Below are 12,535 nucleotides of genomic sequence, written 5' to 3'. Positions count from 1 at the left end.
CTGCTGACTAGTGTGCGGTGGGAGACGGTGTTTAAGGCCGCTGATAGGTCGAGTAGGATATGGGCTGTGGAGTGACCTTGGTCCAGGAGAGTGCGGATGTCATCTGTGGCGGCGAGTAGGGCGGTCTCTCTGCTGTGGTTGCTTCGGAATCCGGATTGGGACGGTTTGAGGACGGCGTTCTCTTCAATGAATCGTGTCAGTTTCCTGTCGACTGTTTACTCTGCAACTTTGGCTACAAAGGGGAGGAGCGAGATGGGCCGATAGTTCTTGAGATCGGTGGGGTCATCTGTGGGCTTCTGCGCGCTTCCAAGCGCTTCCAGTCATCTGAGAAGGTGCCTGTTTTGAAGGTAGTGTTGATGGTGCATTGTAGTTAGGGTGCGATGTCTGCAGTGGCTCTGTGGTAGATGTGAGGGGGGCAGGGGTTGGTGGGGCCCCCGAGTGAATGCTTTTCATGGTACAGGTGGTGTCTTCAGCCGTCATTGGTGTCCAGTTGGAGAAGGTGGTCTGGATGGTGTTTGTGGGGGGCGGGGGGCCATCTGTGGCGCTTGGTGGATGGTCGATGAAGTTGTTGTAGAGGTTTTTGATCTTGAGGTGGAAATAGATTCCAAGCTTGTCGCAGGTGTCTTGGGATGGGGGATGTCTGTGGCTTCGCTGCGTGGGTTAGGGCATTCTTGAATGACACTGAAAAGTTCCTTGGAGTTGGCCAGGATTTTGATGTGGATGAAGTTCCTCTTGGTGGCTCTGATCTGGTTGTTGTAATCCGTTATGGTGTCCTTGTAGGTGGTGTGGTTTTCGGTTGTCTTTGTGTTTCTCCAGTTCTTCTCCAGGCATCTGCAGGTGCATATTTCTTCTTGGTGGTGAACCAGGCGGCTTTCCTGGGGCGTTGTCTGTCGGGGTGGCGTAGTGGGGCAATCTCGTCTGCGCTGTCGGAGATCCAGGTGTGGAGTTCTCTGGCTGCATCGTTTGTGTCTGGTTCCCAGGTGTGGTTGTCTCAGATGAGGGTGGAGTAAAGTTGCTCGTTGGTAACCTTGCTCCAGTTCCTTCGTGGTGGGCGTGTGGCTGGTTTGGGTGCCTTGGGTTTGCTGATGGCGAAGTGTACGCAGTGGTGGTCGGTACATGGAAGCTGCGTTGTGTGGCTGAATTGGATACTGTTTCCTGCCGCGAAGATGGGACCGAGGGTGTGTCCTGCTCTGTGGGTCGATGTGTAGACGAGTTGTTTAAGTTCGAAGCTAGCGAGGTTGTCACGAAGGATAGTGGAGTTGGGGTCGCTGGGGTTGTCGAGGTGGAAGTTCAGGTCTCCAATGAGTATGTAGTTTGTTGAGGTGATGACGTGGGGTGCGATGAAGTCGGTGATGGCGAAGGGTGTTTGGGGGCCTGGGGGTCTGTGGACCTCGGAGTGTGGCTTAGTGGGTGGTCTGGATCTGGAAGTGCAGGTGTGGGAAGGTTTCGCTGGAGGTGGTGAGGCGTAGGGTGCTTTTGTTGGCGATGGCAAGGCCCCCTCCTGGTTCGGGCGGTTTTTCCTCTCGACCTTGTATCTGTCTGAGATGGCAGTGCTGATGTCGGGGGCGGAGAGTGCGTTGGTCCAGGCCTGTGAAGAAGGCGACGTCAGGCGAGAGAGAGTCGAGTAGGTTCCACATTTCCATGTCGTGTTTGGTTTGGCTTACATAAACCACTTCACCTTAATTTCAGACGTAAATAAATTAAATTTATCTTGCCAGACCACTTCAAGCTTAGCTGGATTCATTAGATAGGCCTGCCCTACCTTAGCTTGAAAAGGTTGTGTGAATTTAAGCAGACGCCACCGACGTTCCACAGCAAAATGACAAAAGTCCGGCCTAACAAAAAATGTAGATCCCTCTTCAGACCGATCTGGTTGTGCCAGGTCCAACACTGCCTGGTGTAGCAACAAATTGTCAAGATAAATCAATTTTGCTCTGAATAGTCTGGGCGCCCTGCCTGAAAGGGAACCTATGGGCCCGCTGTACCTCTTGGCCCCAATCCCAATTAGATAGTTCCAAGAAGGCACCCCTGAAGAGGACCTCCTCTCCCTCCAATTCTTCACGGAAGCGCCCAGAACTCTAAGATTATTTCGCCTTAGTCTGTTCCCACAGTCTTTCAATTTCCCCTGGGTATGGACCATTTGAGCTTCCAGGGTTTCAGTTGCTTTCTTGTGCATCAATGCCTCACTCTTCAGCATCACAATCCTGTTCAGTCATTCCCCCATTCTCTCAGAAAGTTCAGTACAGGTCTTGGCAACCCTTCGGATGTCACCTTGCAGCTTATGACAGGCAGACTGAGTTCTGCTTCTTTCTGTGCGCGTTGTGCCATCATGCTGGAATAGATTGACTCAAATGATATCGCTCAGAAGCTCCCTGTACGGAACTCCCCTCTCTTAGGCATCCCCCTCTAGGCAAGGCAGAATAGAACAGTCCTAAAGAAGTCCTTTTGCCAACGCTTTAGACCTCTCTATCTGCATTGCTTTTTTCTTCTTGACTGTGCCAGTACCATCAATACGTGCCTCAAGACCCAAACTTCTCATGTTGTTTAGCATGCTAAGGGTTCTGTGATGGGTTTTTAAGTGTACAGGAAGAATGGCGCTCGAGCTGGTAGCGGAAAGTAGGATCGGAAGCAAAAATAGTGCAGCGGTGCTACAAGGTCAGAGGAGACCCCAAAACCTCTGCTAGTAGTGGCAACGACCCTCTTAGTGGATATTATTCACAGTCCTGTGCACACGATATGGAAGGTACATATAAGTATCATCAATTGTGAAAAGAAATACGTATTTCAGAGAAACAAGCTATACACAAATAGATCGTTCTTTTCAAATTAAGTGTATTGAATCTTCCTTTCTGGAAGAATGACATCACTGTAATAGAGCACATGCTGCAGATTCAAAAGCGAAGTCGGCTCTTGATAGATGTGAAGGTGGGTGTTGCCAAAATTGTCAAAGAGCCGTAAGAAGGAAGGCTTGCATAATACACCTATGAGCAGCTAAAGGCCTCAAATGTTTTTAGGTCCGTATGTGAGGTGGGAGTCTACAAGTGTGCTCTGGACCGAGATGCCAGAGAGCCATCAAGCTCCCACAAAGCTTTTCTGCATGTAGTTTAGTTTACTGCACAAATTCCTCAAAGAACTTGTTATCCACAAAAAGGTAAATGCCAGAGGGCGTTTACAGTATTGACTTTACATCCATAACGTCCTGACAAAACAAGAATTATAGGAGGTTGTCGAGGGAGCTCCCTTGCAGTGCTGTGCGGGCAATTCTGTGGATTGTACTCCTTTAGACTGTGAATACTCTCCGCAGAATTCGAGAGAAAAGAAAAGAAAGCTGCAGTCAACACCAGCCAAACAAGAGCAGAAAAAGCATAAGGTCATGGCAAAAGCACCAAAACCAACAGGGAGGCACAGAGAAGCTTAAGAGAAGACAAGCGAAGATTCATCGAAGCTCTTGCCACGGAAAACCAGGAAGCAGCTAGCCATGGAAACTTGAAAGAACTTTGACATATCAAGAAACCTCTCTGGCAGATACAGCAGGCCTGAAAGACCTATTAACGACAGACAGAGCTAGGAAGACAAGCATGGGTAGCGAAGGCCAACAACGAAGATGGATGGAGCACTTTAAAGAACTGCTGAGCCACCCTGTGCCACAGTCTTCACCAGACATTCAGCCAGCTGACCAGGACTTTACAGTCAACTGCAGCAGACCAACCGAGGAAAAAATACGGCAAGCCATCAAACATCTGCAAAATGGGATGGCAACAAGACCTGAAAACATGTCTGCAGAGTCACTGAAGGCAAGCATTGGAACATCAGTAGACTTCCTCTTCACCATGTTTGGAAGGATCTGGGAAGAGGAAAAAGTGCCATCCGACTGGAAGTAGGGATAGCTCATCAAGATCCACAAAAAAGGTGACCTAGCAGCTGCGAAAACTACAGAGGGCTTGCTCTTCTATCCACCCCAGGCAAAGTGTTCAACAGAGCCAGATTGCAAAACTGCACATTATCATTGAGCAGTAAATGGAATGGAATTCCCCCCTCTATATCAACTACATCGACTATGAGAAGGCATTCAAGATCATGGATCGGCATTAAGGTGTGGCAGATAAACTTGTAAGCATCATCAGAAACTCTTACAAAGGAATGACTTGCAAGATAGTCCGTGGAGGGCAACTCACAGAAGCCTTCCAAGTGAGTACTGGAGTCCGCCAGGGTTGTTTGCTTTTGCCTTTTTTCTTCCTAACGGCCATAGAGTGGATCATTAAGACACCCACAGCAAGGAAAAGAAGTGGGATCCAGTAGGCACCTTGGATGCAGCTGGAAGATCTGGACCTCTCAGACTACCTGACCCTACTCTTCTATACCCATGTGCAGATGCAAGAGAAGACTCGCAATGTGGCAGCCGCATCAGCGCAACTTGGCCTCAGATTTAGGGGAAAAATCAGAATCCTGAAGTAGTAGGCATAAGTGAGTAAGACTGTGATTGTGAAGGTTCATCATGGTTGCAATGATGTGCTTCATGCCCATGCGAAATTCTAGGGAGTGTCCTTTGCTGTGCTCTGCTTGGCATCTCTATGAACTGTCTTGTGCTCCCACAGACCATGCTTGTGAATTGACACCATGGTTACCATGATGTGCTATATGGCCATGTTCTCCAGATTGACTTGAAGAGGAGTCCGACTCCTCATCGTATAAAATTTGGCCAATGGAAAATACACTTCTAGAATATGAACCATAACCCCCCTTACTCATATGCTGGCATAGTATTTGAACAAGCCAAAAACACTACTTCATTATTATACTTAAAACTGGGGCAACAGACAACCCATGAGAAGAGGTATCTTCTTTTACATAAACACTGGCTTCTGTATATTAGGTAGGGGTACTATTATCAATTTGAAAATAATGGTGAGCTGAAAGAATGAATGCACTGCACTGCAGGGGACTGTAAGATAAAAAGTGAGAACACAAAACTGCAAAAGCTACAAATAAAACTACAAAGTGTCTGGTAAAGCAAATAACATGAAAAAATTCAAAAGTTCACATGGAAGAATCACAGTAACATTCATCTGGAAACAACCTGTGTTATAAAAACATTATAAACAATACTCCTGTTAACAGCACAAAAGCACACAACAAAAAGGCAATAACAACTTTAACAAACAGGATTGTTTTCAGGCCCGCTGTGCATGCGAATAACCAAGAAAAACAGGAGTCGCACAGGCACTTTAAAGATAAATTATAGTATAGCAAATCAATTAGAAATGACTGACTGACCGTGTTAGAGCAAACATTTCTATTGATTCCACAGCAGTGTCACCCTTTCTGGGTATAACCAGCTTCAAATATCATTTGTGTGCATGAGATTGCAAGAAATTGAACACAGCTGCAAGCAGCTAGAGTGTCCCAGATGTAAGATGTATAATGTGACCTCTGCTCTGGATATTGGTTCCTGAGACCAATGAGCAACCTTTGAATAGCTACAAGATGAGTAGAAGTGGCGAGGTTGTGTGTGGGAATTCAGCAAAGCTCAGCCTGAAAAAGATTTGTAACCTCCTTATTTTTTGCTTGGCCTGGTTAATTTGTTTAGCTGTTCAATTCGTCTTTCTTTCTTCCAATTCCTCATCCAGAAAACTTTGAACTCCTGTCTCGTGTGAGAAACAAACCCTATGATGTTTTTGGTTGTTGGTTAAACGAAACCCTCCTAATCTCTGGGAACCTGCACCGAATTGGCCGCATCACCTCCTGCTCTGTGCTGTGGCTGAACAATGCATTTCAGGTAACGTGTGTGATAAGGTGCTCCAGTTCAATAATTTCACAAAAATATAGCAACCTTTCATCTTTTTCCATCATAAGGTGATAATTGTTTTCCAGGATTGATGCATTCAATATATTTATTCGTTAGATTGTGATTCTACTCTTTCATTGTGTACTGCATCTTGACACCTTGGCATCATATTGCTTTAAAAAAAATGAAAACCTCTTTAAAGAAACTAAGCAGAGGCTAAAAGTATTATCTTAATTGTGTCAAAATATTTATTCATACTCTAGAGGGATTTTAAATTACAGATCTCTTATCAATGCATGCAGTGTTCTTCCGCTTCAAGTTTCATGCAGCGAAATATCCTAATTGCTGATTCAGTCCCTAACTATGTGTATAAGACTGTTGTAGAAGAACACTCTCTTTTCTTTTTTTAAAGAAAGAGATATTCTAGTTTTACGTTCTGGGAGAAACTAGAGCATCGAAGTAGCACAAACTACTGCGTCAATCTCCACAAACCAAAGTGATAATTCCATCTAATGTGCATTTTTTATGTTTTGTTAATTGGTATATCACGTGCTGCCTTTGGGCTACTTGGGAAAATCTTTGGGACCACTTACAACCTGCTTGCTAAATGGCACTTAAATTTCACGAGCTGTTCAGACTCGAATTAAACTGTTTGCACCAAGGTTAAGCAGTAAGTTGTTCCAGATACATGCTTTACAATAAGCTAGGATTTTGACAGTTTACTTAACTTTCCCCTTTCCGCAGTCTCTGTATTGTAAGGTGCGCCTGTGAAAATACTTTATGTTAATGGTTAGGTAAGCAGCCTACAGTGGACATTATATTGTGTTGTAATGCATCTGTATAACCCTTACTACTTATAATAAGGCTTTGAATCCCATTACACCAGGAAGCTCGCTGCTCCGTAATCCAAGGTTAGTGGGTTACTAGTTGTTATCGTGAATAGTATTGTGCTCTCAAGAAAACCATTCCATGCATTTACTGCAGTTTCTTTGTGGTGGTTTAAATTAACAGGGGTTAGCTGTGGGGACCATTGGTGAGGGTAGAGTACGTGAGTTCAGGCAGATTTGTTGTTGAGATAGTGGAGATTTGGTATTGTTAGTTTGCTGTTGATGCTTTCAAAGGAGAGGTGATTTTTTTGTTGAATTTTGAAATGAAATGAGGGCATTTGACAGTAATACTATAATAAAGATTTAGTCAAATATGCATGTAACTTAAAGTAGTCTGTGCTGAGAAAGAGGAGACATGCAGAGGGTAGAAAGTGAGTAGAGGGTTACTTGAATTAAATGGGGAGAAGAGTTTTTCCTACTGGGTTACAGCAATATTGGTGAAACTGTCTGAGATAGCATGAGACCTGAAGATGCAAAACGTGTTTGTTAGTCCTGTAGTAGGTACTTTATAAGTCACTAGTACAGGTGAACAGCCCATATGCTGGTAGGCTCTCACTATGCCAGTGCTTCAGTAAAGACCGCTAATCAGCTCAGGAGTTTAAAGCGCAAGTTAATGGCGTGATGTGTGTATATATAGGAAATTAAAACTTTCCTAGTAGACATGAAGGAAAGGTTCAGTTCTATTACGGACATTGAGGCGAGGATTGTTGTCTACTTTCTTTATTTCCTATGGTGCACAGGAAAAGGTCAACAACAGTCAGCCAATCAACAGACAGCAGTCCTCCTCCTCTGCATCCAGGCCGTGGGATGGGGGTGCGGGGGGTTTAGGTTAGCCATGTCTGCTACATAGTCTAAGTGTATTGCCTGCATTCCTGTGGCTGGTAAGTGGAGATCTGACAGTGACATTTATTGAAGATTATGTTCGGAAGGGGTTGGTGATTAATCTTCCTGAAGCACTACCTTTTGGAATGGGTGAGGGGTGGAACTGCAGATTCTGTTGTGCAAAGTGAAGGGCAACCTTTAGGTGAACACACTTTAATTTCAGCTGATGACAGAAGGGCAGGAATCTCACACCCGTTTATACCTCTGTTGTGGATGCTACAGACCAGAGACTACACCGCTGTGAGGGGCATCATTACACAAAGGCTGATAAATGAACCAAGATCACTAAAATAAGCATACAGGTCTGAAAACTTAACTGCTCAGTAAAATAGAAAAGGGCAAATGGGGCTGCAACATAACTAAACGAGATACATGAAAAAGTGCCTTCCAAGGTCCGGGGGAGAGGGCAGAGGATCACTGTATGCATGAACACCTTCAACTCCGATGAGTTGCTGACTCCTGGAGGGTCTCCCTCACCTTTTTGGGTGCTGCCTGCTCCTTTGTGCGCTGGAAGTGTACCCTGAAACCCAGGGTTCCATCACAGCTGTACTATGGCAGCAAGGCCACCAGACTGTTCACATCGTATGGGTCTTCTGTTAGTTGCAGTAATCTGACCGTTTCAGTTCCGTCCTACATCTATCAGGCCTCTGAGGTCTTCTGCCTGAAAGAGATCCTGTGATCTGGAGAGTGTTTGTTGACTTTATTGGGTGGATCGCTGTAGTCACTAAAAGGTGGTGAATGTATTTTGCACCTCACACATCATGCGTACTTAGGAGTATGTCACATATGCAACATCACCTTGTCTTTTTTTTTTTTTTTTTTTTTTGGTGTTCAAACTGCTTTATTGCGTATTGTGTACAGTACACTGCTTCAATCGCCTACAACCCGGAGGCCGGCAGCATTAAATTTAAACCCATATAAAATTCCTCATTGATGTAACACAGCCTTTTACCCGGCATCCCGGAGGCCCGGTGGCGTTTGGTATTATGCTACTGTGGGGGCCTGGTAGCTAGTGCAAAGTAAAAGCAAATGAACAAGGATGCATTGCAGCAGAACAGTTTTTTTTTTTTTTAGTTTTCTTCCCTTCCCAGTTCCCAACGTTAAACAAATCAGAGAGGTATCATAGTCTCTTTTGTATAAGGAATTCTAAGTCAGTACCTTAGAGTACGGTTCATTGATCGTTCTTAGCCTTACAGTGAGTTGTCAGTAGTCGCGACGTTAAGTGTGCGTCTGAAGTGTAGAGGTCGCGCGCAGCGTCCCAAGAGGCCTCCCAGGGTAATAAGTGTGTATGGAATGAGCAGGGCAGCGAGTGTCATTTAGCGGGCGCGGGCTTCGTGGTGATATCAGTATATACAGTGCCGCATTAATAGCAGGCGGTGCACTGTTGTGTAAGGTGGTACCCTGTAGATGTGCGTGTGCTGCTTTGCAGCAAGGAAGGAGAAATGGATCTTATGCGAACCAGTGTGTAAATCTCCTAGCCCCAAGTGTCATTCTCTTTTCCTCATTCTGAAGCAGCATCATCATCTGCCTGGGCCAGCAAGTATCCAGTCAGCGGGCTCCAGATATCTTTAGGGCGGCTAGGGATCGGTAACAGTTCAGCGAATGTAACGTGTTGTTCCTGACAGTAAGTCATATCTGCCAGCCACTCCTTATATTTGGGTGCTCTGCCCCGACCCCAGCGACACGCTACTCGGCGCTTTGCCAAGAGCAGTGCGGTGTCAATAAATTTTCTACCGGTTTTCGGGATGTGTGGCGTGTGCCCCAGCAGCATGAGGAGCGGATCTTCCGGTATGGGCTCTTTAGTCATCGTTGCAAGGGCTTCAGTTACCTGTTGCCAGTATATACGAACAGGTGGGCATTCCCAGGCCAAATGTAAAAAACCTGCGCGCTCGGCCTTGCAGCGTTCGCATCTGTCAGTTTCTGCTAGGTGAAATCTTTGTTTTTTTACTGGTGTATAATATAACCTTTGCAAGAATTTGTAGTGTATAATTTTAAGTCTACTGCTGGCCGAGATCCGAGCTCTGAGGGCGCAACAGTAGTGCCATTGGTCCTCAGTGAGCGCGGTAGCTAGGTCAGTACTCCAGTGCGCCCGTGCTCCCGCCTCAGCCGGCATGGCCACCGATCGGAGTTGACGATACAAGCCGGAGACCAAGTGTGTCCCTTCCTGTGAGCACAGCAGGAACTCAAGTGGAAGAAGGATTTCGGGCTCATCGGGGAACTCAGGGAGAATGTCCTTCATCCCTTGTCGTAAGCGCAGGTAGTAAAATATGTCAAGCGGGGAGCGATCCTGGGAGGCAAAGAACTCGTCTGCAGTTTTAAATTTCCAGTTGGCGAAGAGATCGCCCCAGGAGGTGATCCGCAGTCGTTCGCAAAGCAAACCAAAGCCTCGCTCCTGCAATAGTGCAAGGGCAGGGTGGAATGTCAGTGGCAGTTTAGGAGAGTATGGGAAGCAGCAGGATAACCTCTTAGCTATACGGCGCCACGCATCTAGAGTGCAGGAAACAGAGGTATTGGGCGTTTGAATTAACGCTTCTGGGCAGTGGAGCAGGCCATTAGGCGGCATGGGGTGCACAATCCAGTCCTCCACCGCTAATTGTGGCATGAATGGTGTGGGGGTCAGCCAGTGATAGGCGTAATGCGCCTGCGCGCACAGGTAGTATGCCTCAAGGTCAGGCACATCAAAGCCACCAGAATCATAGGGCTGGGTCAATGTGGTCCATTTCAACCGTGGGCTCTTGCCTCCCCAGAATAGCCGACAGAGCTCCGATTTCAAGGTTTTGAAGAAGAAAGCACCCGGGTAGTATGGGATATTGAGAAAGGTAGAGAAATCTGGGCAGCACCACCATTTTAATGAGGGATGCTTGACCAGCCATGGAAAGCGGTAGGGTGATCCAACGATCCACTGCAGCTGTGAGTTTTGTGATTGCCACTCCGTAATTGGAGCGGATCGTCTGATATTTGTATGCCAAGGTATCGGAGCTCCGTCCGACACCACTCAAGTGGGTAGTCAAGGGGGAAATTCATGACCGCATCCATGGGAGGGAAAAACTGCGACTTGGACCAGTTTATGTGTATTCCCGACATTCCTCCAAAGCTCACGAATTCTCGCAATAGCGGGTTAAGGTGCACGTCAGGGTGTTTGACGTAGAGTGTAATATCATCCGCGTATAATGACACATCAATTTGCCTCTGGAGGCATTGTACAGCGCCCTCTCGATGCAGCTGGCGAAGCTTACAGGCTAGCGGTTCAACCGCTATCGCAAACAATAGAGAGGATAGGGGGCATCCTTGACGCGTTCCTCTGGTAATGGCAATGGAGTGCGATAAGCGCCCGTTGATGAGGACCGTCGCCATGGGTTGAGTGTAGAGGAGCTGAACCCAGGAGATGAAAAGTCTGGGGAATCCCATGCTTGACAAGACTGAAAACAGGTAGGGCCATTCTACCGAGTCGAATGCCTTAGTGGCATCTAGGAAAATGGCTGCTACTGGAAGACCAGGGTGAATGGTACGAAGCAGAGAGAACAGGGTGCGCAAGTTATGCGAGGTGGACCGACCGGGGACAAATCCAGATGGATCAGGCAGTACTATTCTAGGCATGAGTAGGGAAAGTCTGGTGGCCAGGACCTTCGCGAGGATTTTAATATCGCAGTTTAAAAGGGAGAGTGGGCGATATGAACTGCACGAACTAGGCGTCTTGCCCGGTTTTAAAAGCAAGTGTATGACCACCTCCCACATGGAGCTAGGGAGGATGCCGCCAGCGAGCGATTCGTCGTAGACCTCTCGGAGAACCGGGGCCATAATATCAACGTAGGTTTTATAAAATTCGGCGGGTATGCCATCTAAACCAGGCGCCTTGCCGTTCTTGAGTGACATAATGGCCTCACGGATTTCATCCAGCTCAAAGGGGACTGCTAGGAAGGCCCTATCCCCATCGCTGAGCCAGCAAAGTGCGACATCCCCCAGGAATGCTGCATAAGGTGTATCAGCTGGTGCAGTAGTGGTGTAAAGGGAGTGGTAGTGAGAGGTGAAGGCATCCAACAGCGCGTCTGAGTCTCTGATCGTGTGTCCTTGTTCATCGGTGATCTCCAGTATGGTGTTGTAGTCTCGCGGGGGGCGCGTTAGCACCGCCAGTGCTTTCCCCGGCCTATCTCCCTTGCAATATCTCCTGGCTTGCCAGTGTTTCCCCCTGAATTTAGCCTCCCTGTTAGCCTCCTCCTCATATTTTGATAACGTGTCCCGGAATTCTGCATGTATCTCAGGACTGTCATTCTCTACCATTCGAAGTTCCAGTGCCCTCAGATCCCTATGTAGTGTACGAATAGTGGTCTGTATGTCTCGCAGGACCCCAAAACTTTTAGATATGCAATAGCCTCTGATGGTGACTTTGAAGGCCTCCCAGATGTGTTCTATCGATTCTGCTGACCCCTTGTTCCTGGGAAAGAAGTCCGCTATTTCCTCACCTAGTTCGGCACGAAATAAGCTGTCCAATAGTGTCGCCGGTTGTAGCCTCCATCGGGGTCTAGGATTATCCCACCCAGGAATTCGTGTGTGCATTAGGACAGGGCTGTGATCCGAACAAGTCCTTGACCCCCAGAACCTCCGGAGTGATCTCTTTGTTGGCGAGGAAGTAGTCCAGCCGTGCCCATGTGCCCGTCTGTGATGTGAAGTGCGTACCCTCTCTCCTAGTTGGGTGCAGGTATCGCCACGTGTCTACCAGTGCACCCTCAACTATAATGTCTCCCAACGCCTCTCGTGCCCTGGGTTTGTAGTGAGTTGCCCTGTCAGCCCTATCCAGGTGAGGTATTGGTGCCAAGTTGAAGTCCCCTCCCCAAATAATATGTCGGGATCCCACATCTACTATTTTGCCCCAAAGTGTGGTGAAGAATGTGGGCATGTCTGTGTTAGATGCATAACAATTAACAAACGTGACTGTGTCGCGGCCCAGACGCCCCCACAGTAATGCGTAGCGGCCCTCGCTATC

At 47.1% G+C, this 12,535-nt stretch overlaps 1 protein-coding gene across 5 annotated transcripts in view; it reads left to right on the top strand.

Annotated features, from left to right (window-relative positions):
* FBXW5 (F-box and WD repeat domain containing 5) overlaps window positions 1-12,535 on the top strand; it is a 170,858-nt gene that overhangs the window by 65,500 nt on the left and 92,823 nt on the right. For all 5 annotated transcript variants that reach the window (XM_078642084.1, XM_078642081.1, XM_078642082.1 and 2 more), the window contains one exon: window positions 5,628-5,776. In XM_078642084.1, the coding sequence (XP_078498210.1) occupies window positions 5,628-5,776 (149 nt within the window). The remainder of the gene's footprint in view (window positions 1-5,627; window positions 5,777-12,535) is intronic.

The sequence above is a fragment of the Lissotriton helveticus genome, chromosome 5_1, assembly GCF_964261635.1.
Source record: "Lissotriton helveticus chromosome 5_1, aLisHel1.1, whole genome shotgun sequence".
Taxonomy (NCBI): domain Eukaryota; kingdom Metazoa; phylum Chordata; class Amphibia; order Caudata; family Salamandridae; genus Lissotriton; species Lissotriton helveticus.
Note: the sequence above shows the minus strand (reverse complement) of the source record. Positions and strands in the feature narration are given on the sequence as shown.